This window comes from Osmerus eperlanus, chromosome 5, assembly GCF_963692335.1.
Source record: "Osmerus eperlanus chromosome 5, fOsmEpe2.1, whole genome shotgun sequence".
NCBI classification, from domain to species: Eukaryota; Metazoa; Chordata; class Actinopteri; order Osmeriformes; family Osmeridae; genus Osmerus; species Osmerus eperlanus.
In genome coordinates, this window is record NC_085022.1 from 1,782,178 (window position 1) to 1,805,583 (window position 23,406).

Sequence of the window (23,406 nt, forward strand, 5' to 3'; positions counted from 1 at the left end):
GGGGGAACAGAGGGCTGCTTGTTTCCAGCTCTCCTCGCCTCCAGAGTGGTCACGCTCTCCTCTACCAGAGGAACAGCAGCATTCGGCTGCTCCAGAGACCTTCAGCTCTGCCAGCTCGTTCAGTCTGATCCTGGCAGTGTCTGTCCTGCCGCCCGGGCCCTGGGCCTGCTCTGCCCCGCCGCCTGGGCCCTGGGCCTGCTCTGCCCCGCCGCCTGGGCCCTGGGCCTGCTCTGCCTCGCCGCCTGGGTCCTGGGCCTGCGCCCAGACGCCTCTCCAGGAGCAGGGTGACTCCAAACCCAGGCTGCCCTGGGTCCTATGTCTGGACCTGTGTCTGGACCGGTGTCTGGTTCCTGTGTCTGGACCTGTGTCTGGTTCCTGTGTCTGGTTTCTGTGTCTGGTTCCTGTGTCTGGTTCCTGTGTCTGGACCTGTGTCTGGTTCCTGTGTCTGGTTCCTGTGTCTGGTTTCTGTGTCTGGTTCCTGTGTCTGGACCTGTGTCTGGTTTCTGTGTCTGGTTCCTGTGTCTGGACCTGTGTCTCCCGTCAACAGGGATTTAGGTGCGACCGATTTAAAGAATATCCACACTGAACAACATCCGGCAGTGACGGCTCTGGAAACGGCCCAATAAGGATCTGGAACGACAGCAGCCCAGTGGGCTGATTTACATAATGCATTGTGCGCGTGTAGTTGAGTGTGTGTGTAGTTGAGTGTGTGCGTGTAGTTGAGTGTGTTCTTTTGAGTGTGTGTGCATGTGTGTGAGTGTGTGGTCATTTAAGTGTGTGTATGTATGAGGGTTCATTTGAGCGTCTGTGTATTTGAGCGTGTGTATTTGAGCGAGTGTGTGTGTGTGTGTGTGTGTGTGTGCGTGTGTGTGTGTGTGTGCATGTGTTCTGGAGGACAGAGGAATGGGTAGAGGAGTGATGGGGGTGAGTTGTTAGAGAGTTTCCATGGTTACGGCTGCACAGGAAGAATTTAGTCTGTGTACTGCTGTGTTGAGAGTCTGAATGGAATCCTCAGTTTCACACACACACACACACACACACTCACTCTCACACACAGTCAATAACAGCCCAAACACACACACACAATGAAGAGGACAGGAATATCGCATTTAGTAAAAGTAGGGTGGAGGAGACGGGCAGGAAGCAACATCAGACAAACTCAGCTGATCCACTGGTCACACAATACTATGTTGTTACATTTACATTTAGTCATTTAGCAGACGCTCTTATCCAGAGCGACATACAGTAAGTACAGGGACATTCCCCCAGAGGCAAGTAGGGTGAAGTGCCTTGCCCAAGGACACAACGTCATTTGACACGGCCAGGAATCGAACTGGCAACCTTCAGATTACTAGCCCGATTCCCTAACTGCTCAGCCACCTGACTCCCTTAGAGCCACCTACTCTACTTATTAACAACATGTACAGACAGCTAATAACATATAAGACACCACCATACTACTTTTACATTATACAATTGTCTCCATGTTGGGGGAGAAGGACAGAGAGAGCAGGGATGCAGGGTGAGGAGGAGAGGAGGAGAGGAATAGGAGGAGGAGAGGAAGAGGAGAGGAGGAGAGGAGGAGGAGAGGAATAGGAGGAGGAGAGGAAGAGGACGAGAGGAGGAGGAGAGGAGGAGAGAAGAGGAAGTGTTGGTGTTTCCCTGGTCTTTCTGTATCGGAAAGTGTTTGTGTGTGTACATGTGTCAGTTAATGCACGTGTCGATTTGTTTGCATACTTTATGGGTGTGCTAAAGTATGTGCATGTGTTTCTGTGTGCACAAATGCATGTGTGTGTATCTCTGTGTACGTGTGTGTGTTTGTGTGCACAAAGGTGTTGTGTGTGTGTGTTTTGTATAAGTGCATATTGAGTGTGTTTGTACACTGTGAGTGCGTGTTGAGCAGGTGGGAGGGAAAGGGACTGCCCAGGGCAGCTCTGCCCCCTGAGAGAGCCCCTTCTCTCTTTGTGATTCAGTCTGTCTCTCTCTCGCACACACAGCACTGCCACAGCCAAGACATGGACGTTTGTTCTGCTCTTTGAACAAACTCCAAAACCTCTTTCTCTCTCCTTGGAACAACGCAGAAGAGAAGAAGAGAGGGAGGAAGAGGGTGAGAGCGAGAGAGAGAGAGAGAGAGAGAGAGAGAGAGAGAGAGAGTGTGATCGAGGGAGAGGCTAAGAGAGAGAGAAGGATCTGAAGAAACTATTAGTGGCTGGGAGAACTGTGTGAGTGTGAGGGATACTCTGGGAGTCTGGACGTTGGAGAGGTGCAGAGAGTCTGACAGCTGAACAGGTGAGTGACAAGGAGGGGGAGAACTTGGTCAGACCTCAGCTGACCTGACAAAGAAAGTCATAAAAGTGTGAATCAGAGGCTCCCTGTAGGGGAGGGAGGGAGGGGTGTGGGAGGGGGGGAGGGGTGAGGGAGGGTTGTTTATGAAGTCAGGCAGACATCTCATGCTTCCATGCCTGCTAGTACTGACTGAATATAACTAGACTGTAACAAAGCCTGTTTATTGAAAGTGCCGCTTTCTCAGCTTAGGGAGACCAGGTTTTGATGATCAGCCAAACTCATTTTAACAGCAGCTTAATGTTAATTCGAGAAACTTTGTGAGTGATGGAACTGATCCAGTGAAGAGATCTGTTATGACTGCAGATCAAATACTAGAAGTGCTTTACGTTCACTTCAACACAGCTGAGTGTTGAAGTGTAAATTCAGCTTGGTAGCATGTCGACAGTGTACAGCAGTGGTACAGTAGGGTTGGTGTGTTGACCCAGGCCTGGTTGAGACAACCTCTGTGTTCCCAACCAGGTGAGCCCACCTCAGCACCTCCAGGGAAGCTGTCCGGACCTCCAGGGAAGCTGTAAGGGCCTCCAGGGAAGCTGTCTAGACCTCCAGGGAAGCTGTCTAGACCTCCAGGGAAGCTGTAAGGGCCTCCAGGGAAGCTGTAAGGGCCTCCAGGGAAGCTGTCTAGACCTCCAGGGAAGCTGTCTAGACCTCCAGGGAAGCTGTAAGGGCCTCCAGGGAAGCTGTAAGGGCCTCCAGGGAAGCTGTAAGGGCCTCCAGGGAAGCTGTAAGGGCCTCCAGGGAAGCTGTAAGGGCCTCCAGGGGGATGCAGAGAGAGCTTTCCCCCAGGGAGGAGTTTAGCTACGCCCAGATGATCACCCTGGAGAGGGGGGCCGGAGTGCTGAGCCAGCGGGGGGACTGGGGGTCGGAGGGGGGGTCGGAGGGGGGGTCGGAGGGGGGGCACGGGGGCCGGCCGGAAAGGGACAGCTACACGGTGGATGTCCGGGCCAGCGACCTGCAGCTCGCCCCGGCCTCGCCTCGCCTCCACCCCTGCCTCCAATCCTGCCTCAGCTGCCGTGCCTGGCTCTACAGCGTACTCCTGGGGGTAAGACGAAGGGTCAAAGGCAAAACGCCTCGTGACCGCCTCGTGACGCCATTTAGTACGGTTTCAGTGCTTCGATCTGACTCCTGTGTGTGTGTGTGTGCGGGGGGGGGGGTGCGCGTGTGTGTGTCTCCAGGGCAGTTTGCTGATCACAGCCGGATTCTCTCTGTACCTGGGCAATGTGTTTCCGGTTGCCATGGACTACCTGCGCTGTGCGGCTGGCTCGGTAAGTGAGCGCTGACGGGAGCGCTGGTGTCTTGTTGCTCGTTGTTCAGGATGCCCTCTGACTTCCTGCCCGTGTGTCTGTGTCTCAGAGCCTCCCTGCTGCCGTGGCCTGCTTGGCCATCGCCCACAACAGACATGCAGCGGTGAGTCCAGCTCAGACTCAACACTCCACCACTGGGCTTTTCTTTTCATGGAACATTTCTGGAACCGGGAACAGCCGTGATCCGGTCTGATCCGTTTCAGGCTTTACCTTTGGCCCTGTTTCAGCCCCCCATAGACTTCACACCTGTGCTATATCAGTATATCAGTGCTTGTGTATGTATTTCCAACTTGCCTTGCACTCTTTGACAGGGAAGGGCTAATAATCTAGTAAAAGAATAACGCAAGCACTGGAGTTTAATAAAATAACGAAACAAAAAACTCTTACAAACAAGTACAGGTCAGGGAGTCAGCCTGAAAATCTTTCATTAATGTTCTAAAAACACCACTCTGGACAAGGTCACTGTACTTAACTTAGTTTAGAATAGGTTTATAGGGTTAGCAATAGGTTATTATGTGTTTTTAGGGTTTAGTATATTGTATTATTTATATTTATCTGTATATTTAGGAGGTTTACTTATTTAAGCTTAGCATAGATGGAATTTATGTTCTGTGTACTTATATGTTATGCCAGGTGCTTGCGTTGTCTTGTCTTAAGAATTTCAGTGCCCAGTCTGACCTTGTGTTGTTCTGTGCATCACCAGTCTGACCTTGTGTTGTTCTGTGCATCACCAGTCTGACCTTGAGTTGTTCTGTGCATCACCAGTCTGACCTTGTGTTGTTCTGTGCATCACCAGTCTGACCTTGTGTTGTTCTGTGCATCACCAGTCTGACCTTGTGTTGTTCTGTGCATCACCAGTCTGACCTTGAGTTGTTCTGTGCATCACCAGTCTGACCTTGTGTTGTTCTGTGCATCACCAGTCTGACCCTGTGTTGTTCTGTGCATCACCAGTCTGACCTTGTGTTGTTCTGTGCATCACCAGTCTGACCTTGTGTTGTTCTGTGCATCACCAGTCTGACCTTGAGTTGTTCTGTGCATCACCAGTCTGACCTTGAGTTGTTCTGTGCATCACCAGTCTGACCTTGAGTTGTTCTGTGCATCACCAGTCTGACCTTGAGTTGTTCTGTGCATCACCAGTCTGACCTTGAGTTGTTCTGTGCATCACCAGTCTGACCTTGTGTTGTTCTGTGTACCTGACAATACAAGACTTGAGCTTGAAGGTCTCTGCTACAGGTGAACACTGGAGATGTTTGCTTCAGGTCAACACCTGTAAAGCTCCACCCATGTCTTTCCCAGGTGTCAGACTTCCTGGTGGTGTATGTGTCAGCGTTCGCGGTGAGCACCACCTGCCTGGTGTGGTTTGGTTGTAAGCTGGTCTTCAGCCCGTCTGCAGTCAACGTGAGTCCAGCATGTCTCCTCTGCTGTTTGCTGTAGTCACCCTCCAGTCTGCTGGCTGTAGTCACCCTCAAGTCTGCTGGCTGTAGTCACCCTCCAGTCTGCTGGCTGTAGTCACCCTCAAGTCTGCTGGCTGTAGTCACCCTCCAGTCTGCTGGCTGTAGTCACCCTCCAGTCTGCTGGCTGTAGTCATCTCATCATGGATCCCTCCTCCCTCACCTGTGACCCCTCCTCCACCCTACCCTCCGCCCTCCTCCCCTCCGCCCTCCACCCTCCTCTCCTCCACCCTCCACCCTCCTCCTCTCTGTTCAGATCAACTTCAACCTCCTCCTGATGATCGTGTTGGAGGTGCTGATGGCCAGCACTGTCATCCTGTCAGCTCGCTCTGCAGACGACTGCTGCGGCCACAGGAAGGTGTGTGTGTGTGTGTGTGTCAGCTCGCTCTGCAAACAACTGCTGCAGCCACAGGAAGGTGTGTGTGTGTGTGTGTGTCAGCTCGCTCTGCAAACAACTGCTGCAGCCACAGGAAGGTGTGTGTGTGTGTGTGTGACCTCATTATAAGACATGGCTTTATCTACCGAGATCCTCCAATTAAATTTCCTTTGTTCATTATTACTCTTCTGTCTCTCCCTTATTTCTCTCTCTCTCTCTTTCACTCTCTCCTGCTCCGTCTCAGCTGGTGTATGACAGGCCTGTGGTTTTGACTCCTGCTGTTTTCCCCACCCGGGTCCTGAAGGCCTACTCTGTGAGTACGGACACTCTGCAAGCTACCAAACACCTCCTCTATGCAGGATTTAATCATCTCATAGACACGTGAGAATGGCTACATTTAGTTATTTAGCAGACACTCTTATCCAGAGCGACTTACAGTAAGTACAGGGACATTCCCCGAGGCAAGTAGGGTGAAGTGCCTTGCCCAAGGACACAACGTCATGTGGCACGGCCGGGAATCGAACTGGCAACCTTCAGATTACTAGCCCGATTCCCTAACCGCTCAGCCACCTGACTCTCTAACGTCAGGTAGTGTACACTCGCTGTACCAGAGACTGACGCTGAGGAAAATGCACTAGACAGACGTCACCTGGAGTGACCAGAGACGTGTCCCTTCCAGGTGATCCAGGTGATCGTGGGGATCGCTGCCGTGTTCGGAGGGATCATCGCTCTCAACATAGACATCCTGCTCCCTGGACCCTACCTGTCTGTCACCTTCTTCTGGGTCCTGGTGGCGGTACGTGGTCTGCAGCGTCACACAGCCTGTCACTCCCAAAGCTCTGCTGTCACCACTGGGCCCTGTGCTGCTCCGGGTCTGCAGAGGGAGAAGAGAAGTTGAAACTAAACTGGCATTAGGATGCTGTGGCTTCCACATAATGTAGCTGTTTGATCATGTGGAGGTGACAGTATACTGGCTGTGTGATCATGTGGAGGTGACAGTATACTAGCTGTGTGATCATGTGGAGGTGACAGTTCACTGGCTGTGTGATCATGTGGAGGTGACAGTATACTGGCTGTGTGATCATGTGGAGGTGACAGTATACTGGCTGTGAGATCATGTGGAGGTGACAGTGTTCTCTGTCCACATCTCCATGTCTGTGTCTCCTGCAGTGTTTCCCCAGCGCCATTGCCAGTCATGTGGTGGCAGAGTACCCCAGCAGATGTTTGGTGAGTCTGTCTTCTTTAGCTTCTCCCTGTCCAACCTCTTCAGTTCTTTATCATTTACCAGCCCTTTGCTCCCCACCCCTCCTCCCCTCCTCCCCTCCTCCCATCCTCCCCTCCCCTCCCCCCCCTCCCCTCCTCCCCTCCTCCCCTCCTCCCCTCCTCCCCTCCTCCCCTCCCCTCCCCTCCCCTCCCCCCCTCCCCTCCTCCCCTCCTCCCCTCCTCCCCTCCTCCCCTCCTCCCATCCTCCCCTCCCCTCCCCCCCCTCCCCTCCTCCCCTCCTCCCCTCCTCCCCTCCTCCCCTCCTCCCCTCCTCCCCTCCCCTCCCCCCCTCCCATCCTCCCCTCCCCTCCCCCCCCTCCCCCCCCTCCCCTCCTCCCCTCCCCTCCCCTCCACCCCCTCCCATCCTCCCCCTCCCCTCCCCTCCCCTCCCCCCCTCCCCCCCCTCCCCTCCCCTCCCCCCCCTCCCATCCTCCCCTCCCCCCCCTCCCCTCCTCCCCTCCTCCCCTCCCCTCCCCTCCCCTCCTCCCCTCCTCCCCTCCTCCTCCCCTCCACTCCTCCTCTCCAGGTGGAGATGTTGATAGCCATCAGTAGTGTCACCTCTCCCCTGCTCTTCTCTGCTGCTGCCTTCCTGTCCTGCAGTGTCCTGAACGTGGTACAGATCTTCCTGCACGAGGTGCCTGCAGACAAGGTGAGCAAAACGTCCCCTCAGTGATTATACCAGGCTCCAGGGTTGTAGCTTGCAGTCGGGTTTTCCAGGCTAGACATTATCACAGAATGCAGTATGACATTCTGCAGGTCTGGAGTCAGTAGAGGACTGATGGTGTGTGTGTGTGTGTGCGCATCGCAGCAGTCGTACGACATCCTGCTGGTGATGCTGATGGTGTTGCTGCTGGTGCAGGCAGTACTGACTCTGGCCACCGTGCTGCGCTGTGCTTCCTACAAGACCCAGCTCCGCATGGAGGCTCCCGAGTGGGACGACAACCTGCACACACCACTGTCAGAGGTACACACACACACACCACTGTCAGAGGTACACACACACACACACCACTGTCAGAGGTACACACACACACACACACCACTGTCAGAGGTACACACACACACACACACCACTGTCAGAGGTACACACACACACACCACTGTCAGAGGTACACACACACACACACCACTGTCAGAGGTACACACACACACACACACACACACCACTGTCAGAGGTACACACACACACACACACCACTGTCAGAGGTACACACACACACACACACACCACTGTCAGAGGTACACACACACACACACACACACACACACACCACTGTCAGAGGTACACACACACACACACCACTGTCAGAGGTACACACACACACACACACACACACACCACTGTCAGAGGTACACACACACACACACCACTGTCAGAGGTACACACACACACACACACACACACCACTGTCAGAGGTACACACACACACACACACTTACACACACACCACTGTCAGAGGTACACACACACACACCACTGTCAGAGGTACACACACACCACTGTCAGAGGTACACACACACACACACACACACCACTGTCAGAGGTACACACACACACACACACCCACACACACTTACACACACACACCACTGTCAGAGGTACACACACACACACACTTACACACACACCACTGTCAGAGGTACACACACACCACTGTCAGAGGTACACCCACACACACACACACACTTACACACACACCACTGTCAGAGGTACACACACACACACACACACACACTTACACACACACCACTGTCAGAGGTACACACACACACACACACACACCACTGTCAGAGGTACACACACACCACTGTCAGAGGTACACACACACACACTTACACACACACCACTGTCAGAGGTACACACACACACACACACCACTGTCAGAGGTACACACACACTTACACACACACCACTGTCAGAGGTACACACACACACACACACACACACACACACCACTGTCAGAGGTACACACACACACCACTGTCAGAGGTACACACACACACACACACACTTACACACACACACCACTGTCAGAGGTACACACACACACACCACTGTCAGAGGTACACACACACCACTGTCAGAGGTACACACACACACACACACACCACTGTCAGAGGTACACACACACCACTGTCAGAGGTACACACACACACACACTTACACACACACCACTGTCAGAGGTACACACACACACACACACACACACTTACACACACACCACTGTCAGAGGTACACACACACCACTGTCAGAGGTACACACACACACACACTTACACACACACCACTGTCAGAGGTGCACACACACACACTTACACACACACCACTGTCAGAGGTACACACACACCCACACACTTACACACACACCACTGTCAGAGGTACACACACACCCACACACTTGAACACACACCACTGTCAGAGGCACACACACACACACACACACCACTGTCAGAGGTACACACACACACACACCACTGTCAGAGGTACACACACACACACACACACACACCACTGTCAGAGGTACACACACACACACACACTTACACACACACCACTGTCAGAGGTACACACACACACACACACACCACTGTCAGAGGTACACACACACCACTGTCAGAGGTACACACACACACACACACACACCACTGTCAGAGGTACACACACACACACACACCCACACACACTTACACACACACACCACTGTCAGAGGTACACACACACACACACTTACACACACACCACTGTCAGAGGTACACACACACCACTGTCAGAGGTACACCCACACACACACACACACTTACACACACACCACTGTCAGAGGTACACACACACACACACACACACACTTACACACACACCACTGTCAGAGGTACACACACACACACACACACACCACTGTCAGAGGTACACACACACCACTGTCAGAGGTACACACACACACACTTACACACACACCACTGTCAGAGGTACACACACACACATACACCACTGTCAGAGGTACACACACACTTACACACACACCACTGTCAGAGGTACACACACACACACACACACACACACACACCACTGTCAGAGGTACACACACACACCACTGTCAGAGGTACACACACACACACACACACTTACACACACACACCACTGTCAGAGGTACACACACACACACCACTGTCAGAGGTACACACACACCACTGTCAGAGGTACACACACACACACACACACCACTGTCAGAGGTACACACACACCACTGTCAGAGGTACACACACACACACACTTACACACACACCACTGTCAGAGGTACACACACACACACACACACACACTTACACACACACCACTGTCAGAGGTACACACACACCACTGTCAGAGGTACACACACACACACACTTACACACACACCACTGTCAGAGGTGCACACACACACACTTACACACACACCACTGTCAGAGGTACACACACACCCACACACTTACACACACACCACTGTCAGAGGTACACACACACCCACACACTTGAACACACACCACTGTCAGAGGCACACACACACACACTTACACAGACACCACTGTCAGAGGTACACACACACACACACTTACACACACACCACTGTCAGAGGTACACACACAACACTGTCAGAGTTACACACACACCACTGTCAGAGGTACACACACTTACACACACACCACTGTCAGAGGTACACACACTTACACACACACTTACACACACACCACTGTCACCACCCGTGTGCACACACAGATGCATAAACAGATGTACACATTGTGCACATACAGGACACACTAACACACAGGTGCCTGCACTCACACACAAATAGTGACGGAGAATCTGATAGGCAGAATAATAATGATGGTGATGATGATGGTGGTAAACAGTGTAGTAGTTCATGACAAACTTTCTTTATTGTTTCTCAGCAACAGGCTTCCAACGGAACGCTGCAAGACTTTGACAAAGACAAGGCCTGGAGGGCTGTGGTGGTCCAGATGGCTCAGTAACAAGAAGAGTAAGAGGAGAGGGAGGAGGAGGAGGAGGAGGAGGAGGAGGAGGAGGAGGAGGAGGAGGAGGAGGAGGAGGAGGAGAGGAGAGAGATGGAGGAGGAGGAGGAGGAGGAGGAGGAGAGAGGAGGAAGAGGAGGGAGGAGGAGAAGATAAGATATCAGATGTAGATGTTATCAGATGTTCTCTTTGATGCATGCTGTGTGTTGATACTTTTATACTTTAACAATCTGCTTCATGTAAGCAACTGTAGACATACTTCTAAACTCACTGTTCTCATAACTTCCTATTTCAAGTTCCAGAAACCATGAATATAGAACTACAGGGTACCACTTTAAGTAAACACTGCATGTCTGACAATGATGTAAGATAGGTCAATGTACAATATTTTGATAAACTGCGTTTCTTCACAAGGCCAATAAAACTGTCATTACTCTCGAGATCACGTGTGATCTTTTTAATATGATCTGGTTTACAAGTGCTGGTTCATCAAATCGATCCCTGCTTATCGACTGTCTCTTTCGGCAGTATCGTAGCCTATAGCCAAGACAAGATGCCTAACTCTAACATGAAGTTAAGTTTCAGACTTTAGCCGTACATCATGGTACAAATCAAGCATCCAGCGACAAACGATGTGGTGTTGCCCAGCGTGTTAGTAACCAGTCAGTAGTCGCGGCAACATAACCGGCGGAAACCGGCTTGAGGAGACTTGTGTCCGACCTTTTGGTGCGCATTCATTCTACCGCCTCGGGTAATGCGGGAAGCTCAAAGAGAAAACTTATATTAACATATGTACATAGAAATCGCTGACGTGTGGGTACAGTATATTCCAACTAACGATAATCATGCACGTCGCAACAATGCACCACACCCCTGAACCTACAGAGCACATCTGGCGAGGGTGACATTAGGACCCGGAGAGAGGGGTCTGCCTGCTTGCGGACCGAACGCTGTTCTCCCGCTGGGTAACCGGCTTGCATCGTTCAGCTCAGACCTGCAGCACAGTTATGAGTTTGAGGCTTGAGCGCCTCATGAAATGATGACATGTTAAGATATTCTCATCATAATTACGTGTTCTAGAAACTGAATCCGTTGATGATTGAAATTGCGAGAGTCAATCATTTCCCAACAAACTCAAGCGGTTCTCTTCAATTCGTAATAGGTTGATACGATTGCTCGCGTTTCGATTTAGCAAAGAGCGTGGATGCGATGCAATACACTTGATTCCTATTGTGTCATTACACCAAGAGGAGGGGAGGGGAGGGGGGGGGGGGAAGGAGGGGTAGAGGCGGAACAAACCGGTGTGCCCGGATACACGGTGTAACGGCTCGCCCGCACTGCAGATTAACTCTTACCTCGCCGGGGATGCTGAGGACTTGTAAGTACATTAGATTTCCTTCCTCTGAATGAAAATTCGTGTATTTTTGTCTTTGAGGAATCTCGACTTTAGCCTAAAGGTTTTGCGTGAATGGCGGACCGAAGATGTCTCGTGTCGTCTCTGACAGGAGAGCAGGTGATACAGGTATTACATATCACAAGAACGAGAGTCCGACTCAAGTCTTTACCCCCTTTTGTCCCTCTCTTTCTCACGCCGACAGACGCTCCCCATCCCGCCCTCTTACCGGAGCTGTCACCGGCCCTGGTGCTGAAAAGCTATTGTGTTATTGACTTGATTTTTAATCGTAACGTTTTGTGTGGTTTTACTTAAATGTGACTTGGAAGAATTCACCCCACCCCGACCGCTGTGTCAGAAAACCAATTCTGTTTTATAGTTTCGTGTTTTGCAGGGATCTCAGTCAGCGAGTAGTTACTACAAACGAGCGGTTTCGTAACGTGAACACACTAAAACCCCGGTGTTTTGTGCTTAGGGGTACTAAGGATTGGTCAGAGAACGGTGACATTACCGTAAAATTCCTCGCTATTTACAGTTCCTCGAGCACTCTCTCATGCCGCTGTCGGAAATGTGTCGGTTCTAATAACTGAATCTGGCGCTCTTCGTTAGGCTAACTGCTGTCAGTGACCATACCGGGGTTATAGTGTCCCAGTGACATGGCTTCCCTGTTAAACACTTGTAGCACTCTGAAACTGGGGGGTATAATCTGAAGTACTGGACCGGTGCCAAGGGCTCTCTCTCTCATCACTGCCAAAAGACGAGTGGTTGAAATATGACATTGTCTCTTTAAAATGAGATGTTCTGACGTACATTTCCTCCCGTTTAAATGTAGCCAGAGTTTCAGAGTTTTTGTGCGTAGACTTTGTCATTTGATTTGGGTTGTGAATTGTTATCATATACATTGTTTGATGGCCATGTCGGTGTTATGCTGCATAGTTGTGATACTATACCGTTTAGGAGAAACACACTGTATCCTTGTGAAGGTCCTCCCTCAGACAACGCTCCACCTCTGGGCCCAGCCTGGAGGTCAGCAGGGGCAGACAACGCTCCACCTCTGGGCCCAGCCTGGAGGTCAGCAGGGGCAGACAACGCTCCACCTCTGGGCCCAGCCTGGAGGTCAGCAGGGGCAGCTTTGGTTATTTATTCTATTGATCAGAACACTCCGATAAGAGATTCATACACACCTCTCCTCATTAGCTCTCCCTCTCTCCTCTCACTCCCTCTCTCCTCTCACTCTTCCTCTCCCTCTCTCTCACTCTCCCTCTCTCCTCGCCCTCTCTCTCTCACTCTCCTCTCTCTCACTCTCCTCTCTCTCCCTATCCTCTCCTTCACTCTGCTCTCTCTCACTCTCCTCTCTCTCACTCTCCTCTCTCTCCCTATCCTCTCCTTCACTCTGCTCTCTCTCACTCTCCTCTCTCTCACTCTCCTCTTCCTCTCCATCTCTCTCACTCTCCCTCTCTCCTCGACCTCACTCTCCTCTCTCTCCCTATCCTCTCCCTCTCCTCTCTCTCACTCTCCTCTCTCTCCCTCTGCTCTCTCACCCTCTGCTATGCTCTGATCTCCTCTCCCTCTCTTTCTTCTCCATACACCAGCATGCACGTGTCTAGTTCAGGGAACATTATGTGATTTTTAAAAGACCAATGAAGGGGTGAGGGAGACATCATGAGCAATACAGAGAGAGAGGGAGAAAGAGGGAGAGAGACAAAGTAATAAAGGGAAAGAGAGAGAGGAAGAGGAAGAGAGAGACGTTAAGAGAGATGGTAAGCGAGAGAAATAAATAATAAGTGAGAGAGAAAGAGAGAAAGAGACAGCGTGATAAAGAGAGCAAGAGAGGGAGAGAGAGAGCAAGAGAGGGAGAGAGAGCAAGAGAGGGAGAGAGAGTGCAAGAGAGAGCGAGAGAGCAAGAGAGAGAGAGAGCAAGAGAAGGAGTGAGCAGGGACGGTGCATGCGTTCACTCTCCTGAGAAGGACATTCACATAACCTTCCTCTAATGTGTATGCAGTCCTTAACACACACACACACACACACACACACACAGAAAGCTTACCCTGACTGACAGCTGGAACCATAGTGTGAGCATGGTGTTCATTAATAGACCATCCTCTTAGATTCAAGGGACTGGTCTTGTTGTGACACCGTCAATCTCCAGGGCACGGTACTATCATCCAGTCACCTTAACAATAATGTCACAGATAGGAATTAGAATTCCACAGTTATTTTTCTGTGAGGTGGGGGCTTGGGGGGGGCTGTTCCTCACTGCCCTCGATGAAGGCAACCCCCCCCTCCCTGCTTCGAGACGTTTGACCACATTCCTCCGGTTCTCTGAGGGGGTTTACAGGAACACAGGCACTCCTGGACTGCAAGGAGAAGTGCCTGACCGCAGGCGTGATGACCACAAGCACTAGCACCCTTTCCTGAACTCTTTTCATTCAAAACCCCTGGTTTCTGTTTGTGTGCTGAAAGAGACCCGATGGCTCAATGTTTGTCTTGCAGGAAAGTGAAGCTGGGAAGTGGATGCGGTGGGCACAGAACGCTGATATCTCAGCCCCAACATACAGATCCCTGGAGCCCAACACACACGCCTCACTCCCCACCGGAGGGGCCCTGTCATCCTGCTGGAGACCCAGAAGAGAGGGAGGGGACAGTAGGCCAGTGGCAGCTCAGCATGCTGCGAGCTCCGGAGCTGTGCTCGCTGCCAGACTACTGAACATCATGTCCTGTTGCAGTGAGGTGGACGCCCAGAACACATAGTGGTAGACTCACTCAGAACCAAGACTCTCCTCTGTGTGTTCCAGCAGAGACGGAACCACAGACCTCAGAGAGCCGCCCCCAAGAGAGACCGAGAGAGAGAGGCTGTGGGTGAATATTGAAGCGTGTGCGTTTGTGCGAGCGAGCGAGAGCCTGAGTGCATGTGAGCGTCTGCCTGTGAGTGAGTGTGTGTGTGTGTGTGTGGTGTGTGTGTGCGGAGGCAGGAGGCAGGCAGGGTCACCGGGGGACCCAACCCTGCCCAGGTAAATCCCGGATGCAGAACATTCTAGAGCAGAACTTGGACATGGCCACGGCTCTGCTGGCAGGAGAGAAGCTGAAGGAGCTCATCCTTCCTGGCTCTTCCCAGGACGAGAAGAACGGGGCGCTGGCCGGACTGCTGGTCCAGCTCAAACTGGAGCTGCCCTTCGACCGGGTCGTCACCATAGGAACCGTCATCATCCCCATCCTGCTGGTCACTCTGGTCTTCACCAGGAACTTTGCAGGTCAGTGCTGGCGGAGGGACAGTAGGGGGCGCTGTCAGTGTGCGGATCCGAACAGGCAGGCAGGCAGGCTGGTTCTCCTTCGGACTGGGTCTAGTCTAAGTCCGGAGGGTCCCTGTGTTGGGCCGGACTGGGACGTGTCTGCTGAGGCACGTTGGGAGGGTTGGGTAGGAAACGTGTCAGAGGGAGATCAAGAGAGTGTCTGGAAACACGGGGGGAAGGAGGAGACAAATTGTCCTCCAGGGACAATAAAGATTTATTGAGTTGAATTGAGTGAGTGGGGGGAGGGGGGAGGGGAAAGGAAGGGGGAGGAGGGGAATGTAGATGAGCAGCAGGAGGAAGGAACAGGGGGAGGAAAAGGGGGAAGGAACAGGGGGAGGAACAGGGGGAAGGAACAGGGGGGAGGAACAGGAGGATGAGAGGGGTAGCTGGATGCTGAGTCAGACTGTCTGCATAGCAGCAGCACCCAGCTGTGACTCTCCTGCTGGGCGCTGCCAGAGAGGAACCACCCCACATCTCCCCCCGTCTCTCCTCTCGGTCCTGTCACCTCCGTTTGGACTGAGGACATCGTCATTGACCTTAGACAGAGTGTAATCATCACAAAAAACGAGTTCGAGCAGAAGCATGTGGTTTCACTTTGTGTCACTGGCATGGGATGCAGACCTCAAAGAGAACATGTTTGTCACATGGTTTTAAACCAAGTAGAGCTAGATAAACCGTCCAGTTATTGGTCATTTCATGAAATGAGATTTGCTAGGGGAGATGGAGGGGTGGACCACTGTACATGCTAGTCGTGTGCTAGGTGAATGTTGAAGTGGTTCACTGTGTGGAATGAAGACTAATCGTCTCCCTTTCTGATCCCAGAGGAGTCTATTTACTGCTACACCCCCCACAACTTCACCAGGGATCAGGCCCTGTACGCGCGTGGCTACTGCTGGACGGAGCTCCGCGACGCCCCTCCCGGGATCGAACAGAACCTCCGACCTTCCCTGTTTGAGCACAAGTTCCTGCCCTACGCCCTGCTGGCCTTCGCGGGCATCATGTACATCCCGGCACTGGGCTGGGAGTTCCTCGGGTCAACCCGCCTCACCTCCGAGCTCAACTTCCTGCTCCACGAGATCGATAACTGCTACCACCGAGCGGCTGAGGGGCGGGCCCCCAAGATCGAGAAGCAGATCCAGTCCAAAGGTCCGGGGATCACAGAGCAGGAACGCCGGGAGATCATCGAAAACGCAGAGAAGGTCCGAACTGTTTGCCATTGTTGTGTTGATGCCGTGCACATAGTCCTGTCTTAGTTTAACAGTTACAGAAGTCCTGTCTTAGTTTAACAGTTACAGTAGTCCTGTCTTAGTTTAACAGTTACAGATTTCTTCACGAAAGCGAACCTGGCGCGAGCATTTCCAACCCAGTTTGGTTTGTTTTCGTATGTGAAGGAGAAGAGCCCAGAACAGAACCTGTTTGAGAAATACCTGGAGAGACGAGGACAGAGCAACTTCCTGGCCAAGCTGTACCTCGGCCGTCACCTGGCCATCATCCTGCTCAGCTCCATCCCCATCTCCTACCTCAGCTCCTACTACCACCGGCAGCGGCAGGACGAGTTCACCTGCGCCCTGGGAGAGCCCCCCGACACCAGCAGCATCCCGGACCTCCGGCTGAGCGTCAACTGCAAGGTCCCCGCCGTGCAGCTGCAGCGCATCATGGCGGCAGTAGACATCTCTCTCCTCTGCACCATGAACTTCATCATCCTCATCAACCTGCTGCACCTGTTCGTGGTGCGCAAGTCCAACTTTGTGTTCGACAAGCTCCACAAGGTGGGCATCAAAACGCGGCGGCGGTGGCAGAAGTCGCAGTTCTGCGACATCAACATCCTGGCGATGTTCTGCAACGAGAACCGCGACCACATCAAGTCCCTGAACCGGCTGGACTTCATCACCAACGAGAGCGACCTGATGTACGACAACGTGGTGCGCCAGCTGCTGGCCGCGCTGGCCCAGTCCAACCACGACGCCACGCCCACGGTGAGGGACTCTGGGATCCAGACCGTGGACCCTGGCCTGGACCCGTCCGTGCTGGGGGTCGGGGAGCTCGGGGGGGAGCCCCTCGTCATCAAGCGCCCTCGCAAGAAGATCAAGTGGATCCCCTCCTCCAACCCCCTACCTCAACCCTTCAAGGTGTGTGGCTTCTGAAACCTCTCCCCTTATTTTGATGGAGACAAAAATGTGTTTTTGTATATTTATTTTGTTTGAAAGGGATCGTTTGGAGCGCCACAGAAGCCACGGAGTCCTTGGCCATGTGCTGCATGTCTCTCTCTCTTTCTCTCTCCCTGCCTTTGCGGGTGATCATGGATCAATCATCATCTTAATTTGTACTTTCGAGGTAGCTTATCAGTGAGAATGTAGGAACTGATTAGCTCAACTGCTGTTCTAAACGACCAGAGCAGCACTTGTGCCTGAGGTTGCTCAGCAGAGGTTGCTCAGCACAGCAGCACGTGTGTGCCTGAGGTTGCTCAGCACAGCAGCACGTGTGTGCCTGAGGTTGCTCAGCACAGCAGCACGTGTGTGCCTGAGGTTGCTCAGCACAGCAGCACGTGTGTGCCTGAGGTTGCTCAGCACAGCAGCACGTGTGTGCCTGAGGTTGCTCAGCACAGCAGCACGTGTGTGCCTGAGGTTGCTCAGCACAGCAGCACGTGTGTGCCTGAGGTTGCTCAGCACAGCAGCACGTGTGTGCCTGAGGTTGCTCAGCACAGCAGCACGTGTGTGCCTGAGGTTGCTCAGCACAGCAGCACGTGTGTGCCTGAGGTTGCTCTGCACAGCAGCACGTGTGTGCCTGAGGTTGCTCAGCACAGCAGCACGTGTGTGCCTGAGGTTGCTCAGCACAGCAGCACGTGTGTGCCTGAGGTTGCTCAGCAGAGGTTGCTCAGGTTGCTCAGCAGAGCACTCAGCAACTCACATGTGAGTTTTGCTGAGTGGGTTCGGTGTGTTGTTCCATTAGAACAGGCCCTTCGGCCAGCGACAGCCTGAGATGGCAGAAAGTTATCCAATTATAACCCTCTAAAGACAGAGAACACTTGTGTAACCTAATCTGCTTGAATCACAGCTAAATATGCTGTTATTATGTGCTGTAAACAGGGCTGTGGGATGATTTATTGTGTGTGAGCCAGAGCTGGGAGTGTTAGGGTGATGGGTTAGGGTGATGGGTTAGTGTGATGGGTTAGGGTGATGGGTTAGTGTGATGGGTTAGGGTGATGGGTTAGTGTGATGGGTTAGGGTGATGGGTTAGGGTGATGGGTTAGGGTGATGGGTTAGGGTGATGGGTTAGGGTGATGGGTAAGGGTGATGGGTTAGGGTGATGAGTTAGGGTGATGGGTTAGGGTGATGGGTTAGGGTGATGGGTTAGGGTGATGGGTAAGGGTGATGGGTTAGGGTGATGAGTTAGGGTGATGGGTTAGGGTGATGGGTTAGGGTGATGGGTTAGGGTGATGGGTAAGTGTGATGGGTTAGGGTGATGGGTTAGGGTGATGTTAATGTGTCTCCTCTGATGGACAGGAACCCTTGACGCTGACTCGCCTGGAGAACCACACCAAGCCTGACAAACCCAAACCGGTTCGCAGGAAAACGGTGGCCGAGACCTTTATGGCTCCCCTGCTGGACAGCAAGGGTACCCAGTACCCTCCCACAGCTAAAGGTGAGTCTCACAGCAGAAGGTCATGCTGCGGGGGTCATGCTGCGGGGGTCATGCTGCGGGGGTCATGCTGCGGGGGTCATGCTGCGGGGGTCATGCTGCGGGGGTCATGCTGCGGGGGTCATGCTGCGGGGGTCATGCTGCGGGGGTCATGCTGCGGGGGTCATGCTGCGGGGGTCATGCTGCGGGGGTCATGCTGCGGGGGTCATGCTGCGGGGGTCATGCTGCGGGGGTCATGCTGCGGGGGTCATGCTGCGGGGGTCATGCTGCGGGGGTCATGCTGCGGGGGTCATGCTGCGGGGGTCATGCTGCGGGGGTCATGCTGCGGGGGTCATGCTGCGGGGGTCATGCTGCGGGGGTCATGCTGCGGGGGTCATGCTGCGGGGGTCATGCTGCGGGGGTCATGCTGCGGGGGTCATGCTGCGGGGGTCATGCTGCGGGGGTCATGCTGCGGGGTCATGCTGCGGGGTCATGCTGCGGGGTCATGCTGCGGGGTCATGCTGCGGGGTCATGCTGCGGGGGTCATGCTGCGGGGGTCATGCTGCGGGGGTCATGCTGCGGGGGTCATGCTGCGGGGGTCATGCTGCGGGGGTCATGCTGCGGGGTCATGCTGCGGGGGTCATGCTGCGGGGGTCATGCTGCGGGGGTCATGCTGCGGGGGTCATGCTGCAGGGGTCATGCTGCAGGGGTCATGCTGCAGGGGTCATGCTGCGGGGTCATGCTGCAGGGGTCATGCTGCGGGGTCAGACTGCAGGGGTCATGCTGCAGGGGTCATGCTGCGGGGTCATGCTGCAGGGGTCATGCTGCGGGGTCATGCTGCAGGGGTCATGCTGCGGGGTCAGACTGCAGGGCATTTAGGGTACAGAGCCATCTTTACTGAGTCATCACATTTTTTTTTTCTTTACTTGTGAAAACGTCTCTGAATCTTCCTCAAATTGTCATCATGATGTTGTAACGTTAGTCTCTTACGTCTCTGAAACTCGTAACTCTGCTCGGGCCGAGATAGTGTTCAGATCTCCGTCCGATAAGGCAGTACTGAAGAATATTAACCGTATTCATCACCTACAGTATGACACCTTAGCATCTCTCAGGACTGTCACCGCACTGTTGAACTTAATCTCCAACCTGTGAAGGTTCAACAGGTCACGCCCTGCACGTTATTGAATGTTAACCAGAGGCTATTAACACAAAACTGAGCATTATGTTCCCTCCTTGACTGAACTTGTTTTTGTATTTTCCTTGTCACTGATAACTTGTTCTTTTCAACGTACAGATCTGAGTGCGATGGAGAAGAAGCATACTCGTAACTTCTCCCTGGACGTGCATCCCTACATGCTGACCATCCGTAAGCCCAAGGTGGAGGCGGTCATCGCAGAGGCCCTCCCTCCAGAACATTCCCTGGACGCTGTTTTCATAGAAGGCACGCACACCATCGTACACGTGTCGGCCTCCATCACAGGTAGCTTAGTTCCCTGTCTCAGGGGGGGGGTTATCACCATGGAAACCTGAACCTGACCATGTCTGTCTTTAGTTTCCCTGACTGTTGCCCGATAGTTTGAAAGAACAGGGGAAAGAGTCCACTGGTCTTTCATTTAACCTCTAGCCTCTCCCGGTTCTATTATTCCAGCAATATCACACGAGAGGGTGTGCATTTCTGCTCAACGTCAGCACGGTCGAAGACAATCATGGAATCACGGAATGCCTCTTGTCCAATCAAATGACTTGGTCGGAACTTACCGCTGTCTATTCTTCTCCTCTACAGAGAAGACGAACGGCAGCCCAGAGTCCACCAACACAGCCTTCTCCACGGTCACCCTCCCCACCAGCACCTATCTTAACGGGATCAGCCCCAACCCCCCCTCCTCAGGTGACCCCCTGAGCCCCGCCCCCCTCGCTAAGGACCTCCTTCCCCAGCAGGAGGCGCCAGACACCAAGCTAGAGTCCTTCACCAGAACCCCCGCCCACCAGCTGCTAGCCATGCACCACACCCTGTTTGAGGAGGATGAGGAGGCGGGGAGGAGAGACAGGCTGGCAGAGAGACCCGGGGAGTTGATCACTGCTGGGGAGTGTTGAGGAGACACCTGCAGACACCTGCACACACCTGCTCCATCCCAGTCACCCCCCAGCACGTAGCAACCTCTCCTCCAGGTTCCTCCGCCCGCACACGTACGTACTGCTGTGACGGGGCGAGGAACAACAATAACACATACAGAGCTGGAGAGCCTTTGGTTGGTGTTTTCAGTCAGTCGTAGGTCAGGATGAAACACCCGTGAGACAGGTTTCAGTCATCAACGTTCATCTAAGGGAGGCAACGCTCGCTAATCAACAACAAGGCTGGTTACCTCTCGGCAGAGGAGGATTTACCAGGCTGCTATTGGGTGGGCTAGCTTCATTTAGATCGAGAGTCAACTTGCAAACACTCGTCCACCAGATCAGGAAACAAGATGCAGACTTCCTGTTCTCCTATCAAGAAACAAAATAAAGGTTCCCATGGATGATGAGGTTGAATGAGCATACTGTTAGAAGCTTTTTCTCACATATTTCACCTCAACTGCATCTCTGATAGGTAGATATAACGAATAAAGTACTAGTTGCTTATGCTTATTGTCCCTTTAACAGAGTTAAACAGGTAGCTCATGCAATACACCTGTCACAATCTGCACTGAGATTATATGCACAATATGACAAAATATTTGTCGCAATAATGTATGCGCTTATGACATGATCTACATTCAATACAATACAACATATCATTCTGAAAAAGCACTGTATCTTATTGTTAGTGGCGTGAAAAACAAATTGGATGAAAAAGCAAAGTTTTCATAAATTCATGACCATTTGACGTTCTCCGGGACAGTTCACCAGGGGTCAAACTGACGGAAGTGATCATCGGGTTGAGTTTGATGACCCAAGGAACACATGTCACTCATCCCAGAGACTCAAACGACCTGATGAACTGTCAGAGGGTATTTTATTTGGCTAAGGCAGATGTCCGGTGACAACTGACAAGAACTCAACTGTCTGGTGTGGTGATATATACAGAATATAGTAGTATGGGATGTGCTCCCATATAGCGCAGTGACAGTTAATGTGTGGAAGTCAAGTGAAAAATAAAATAGACGGTTGGTCAGCTTATTGTCTATGCAGTGATGGATTATAATACTCCATTCATGAGCAATGAGATCAGGGTAGGTATTTTGAGAGGGCAGTCAGAATTTGGGGGTCAATTTCCAAGATTGTAAACTGATATTTAACACATCACTAAGAAGGAAAGTATAGGGGCTATCCCAAATCCTATCGGAGGGCAGAAATGTCCCTGGACAAGATAGAAGATAAAGATTTGATCATCTTTCATGTTTTCATTAAATTATCACAACACCTGGTGGCTCACTAGCCCTTGATAGACTATTAAAGCACACTCATGTATCAAAAAGCACTTTAGATAACACCCGTAGCACAAGTGTATACGTGAGCATGTTCTCTGTAGGTAACTGCTCTAAAAAGCTTTTATTTCACTAATTGTGATAAAACTATTTATTGTTAATAAATTATCTATGAGGTAACATGGCTGTCACATGTCGAAATTATTAATAAATAAAACACATTTTACACTAAAACATTTTTGTGGCGGTTATTGCAGTTTGTCGACACGAAGGGGCACCACCCACTTGGCCTTCCGTGTCTTTTCGCAATGTAGGCCTTTCGAGAAGTTTTTATATGATCTTAATCTTAAGAATTGTTTTCTACGCAATTTGGTCTGAATGACGAAAAACAACAATAGAAGGTCAACCAACAACGTTTAACCGCAGTCAGCATTCCTCATTTCTCTTATAGTACAAACGGTTTCCAGCTTTCTCAGATACTACAGTATCCTACATATCTATAGAAGCAAATCAGTGACAACATGTTTTTAATTTTAAAAGGCATTGCATACTTAATATTATACTTATACTGCTCTAGAGTCATAGATGTCATGTCATGGTCGTGTTTGCCATGAACTGGCCGGTAACAAACTGCAAATGTTTACTCCTCGACAGGTCTGCAAACGCCTTTGTAAACCGAGATTTGTTAAAACAACAAATCGAGGCGACAAAGCGGATCCGGCCCCCGAGCAGCTTTGGACCGGGCCCCGGAGTGTGGTCCGGTAACCTCATTCAGTTCGTGACTGTGACAAAAAATAAAATAAAAATCACTCGTGACCAGGGCCGGACTTACCATTGGGCTTGACTGGGCTCCAGCCCATGGGCCCCGTCCTGTAGGGGGCCCCGCCCGTTTACGTGCAGCGGAGGACTGAGCTATTAGCCAGAAAGCTAAGTTATGGTAGCAAGATTCATAGACA

The 23,406-nt window shown here is 52.1% G+C and overlaps 2 protein-coding genes across 5 annotated transcripts; both read left to right on the plus strand.

Annotated features, from left to right (window-relative positions):
- Nucleotides 1-1,679: 1,679 nt before the first annotated feature.
- mlc1 (modulator of VRAC current 1) lies at nt 1,680-10,781 on the plus strand. 4 transcript variants are annotated; one of them, XM_062460967.1, is made up of 12 exons: nt 1,680-2,289; nt 2,806-3,385; nt 3,519-3,608; nt 3,697-3,750; nt 4,944-5,045; nt 5,355-5,456; nt 5,719-5,787; nt 6,154-6,270; nt 6,645-6,701; nt 7,338-7,386; nt 7,546-7,701; nt 10,671-10,760. In XM_062460967.1, the coding sequence occupies exons 2-12, from the start codon at nt 3,107-3,109 to the stop codon at nt 10,697-10,699; spliced, it is 1,104 nt and encodes a 367-aa protein (XP_062316951.1). In that variant the 5' UTR covers nt 1,680-2,289; nt 2,806-3,106; the 3' UTR covers nt 10,700-10,760. The 4 variants fall into 4 exon arrangements, with proteins under 4 accessions (XP_062316951.1, XP_062316950.1, XP_062316949.1 ...); XM_062460966.1 differs by having other exon boundaries at nt 1,685-2,289; nt 10,665-10,781; XM_062460965.1 differs by having other exon boundaries at nt 1,685-2,289; nt 7,264-7,386; nt 10,671-10,757.
- Nucleotides 10,782-12,022: 1,241 nt separating this feature from the next.
- Nucleotides 12,023-22,166, plus strand: panx2 (pannexin 2). The gene is made up of 7 exons (XM_062460969.1): nt 12,023-12,123; nt 14,632-15,389; nt 16,251-16,627; nt 16,820-17,557; nt 18,932-19,070; nt 20,341-20,526; nt 20,830-22,166. The coding sequence occupies exons 2-7, from the start codon at nt 15,161-15,163 to the stop codon at nt 21,138-21,140; spliced, it is 1,980 nt and encodes a 659-aa protein (XP_062316953.1). The 5' UTR covers nt 12,023-12,123; nt 14,632-15,160; the 3' UTR covers nt 21,141-22,166.
- The last annotated feature ends 1,240 nt before the right edge of the window (nt 22,167-23,406 follow it).

What these genes read in the sequence shown, in the direction of transcription:
- mlc1 (XM_062460964.1), top strand. Translation starts at nt 3,107, where the DNA reads ATGCAGAGAGAGCTTTCCCCCAGGGAGGAGTTTAGCTACGCCCAGATG. An exon ending in TCTACAGCGTACTCCTGGGG is followed by an intron (nt 3,386 to 3,518) that starts GTAAGACGAAGG and finishes GTGTGTCTCCAG; the next exon opens with GGCAGTTTGCTGATCACAGC. An exon ending in ACTGCTGCGGCCACAGGAAG is followed by an intron (nt 5,457 to 5,718) that starts GTGTGTGTGTGT and finishes GCTCCGTCTCAG; the next exon opens with CTGGTGTATGACAGGCCTGT.
- panx2 (XM_062460969.1), top strand. Translation starts at nt 15,161, where the DNA reads ATGCAGAACATTCTAGAGCAGAACTTGGACATGGCCACGGCTCTGCTG. An exon ending in CTTCACCAGGAACTTTGCAG is followed by an intron (nt 15,390 to 16,250) that starts GTCAGTGCTGGC and finishes TTCTGATCCCAG; the next exon opens with AGGAGTCTATTTACTGCTAC. An exon ending in CGTGTCGGCCTCCATCACAG is followed by an intron (nt 20,527 to 20,829) that starts GTAGCTTAGTTC and finishes TCTCCTCTACAG; the next exon opens with AGAAGACGAACGGCAGCCCA.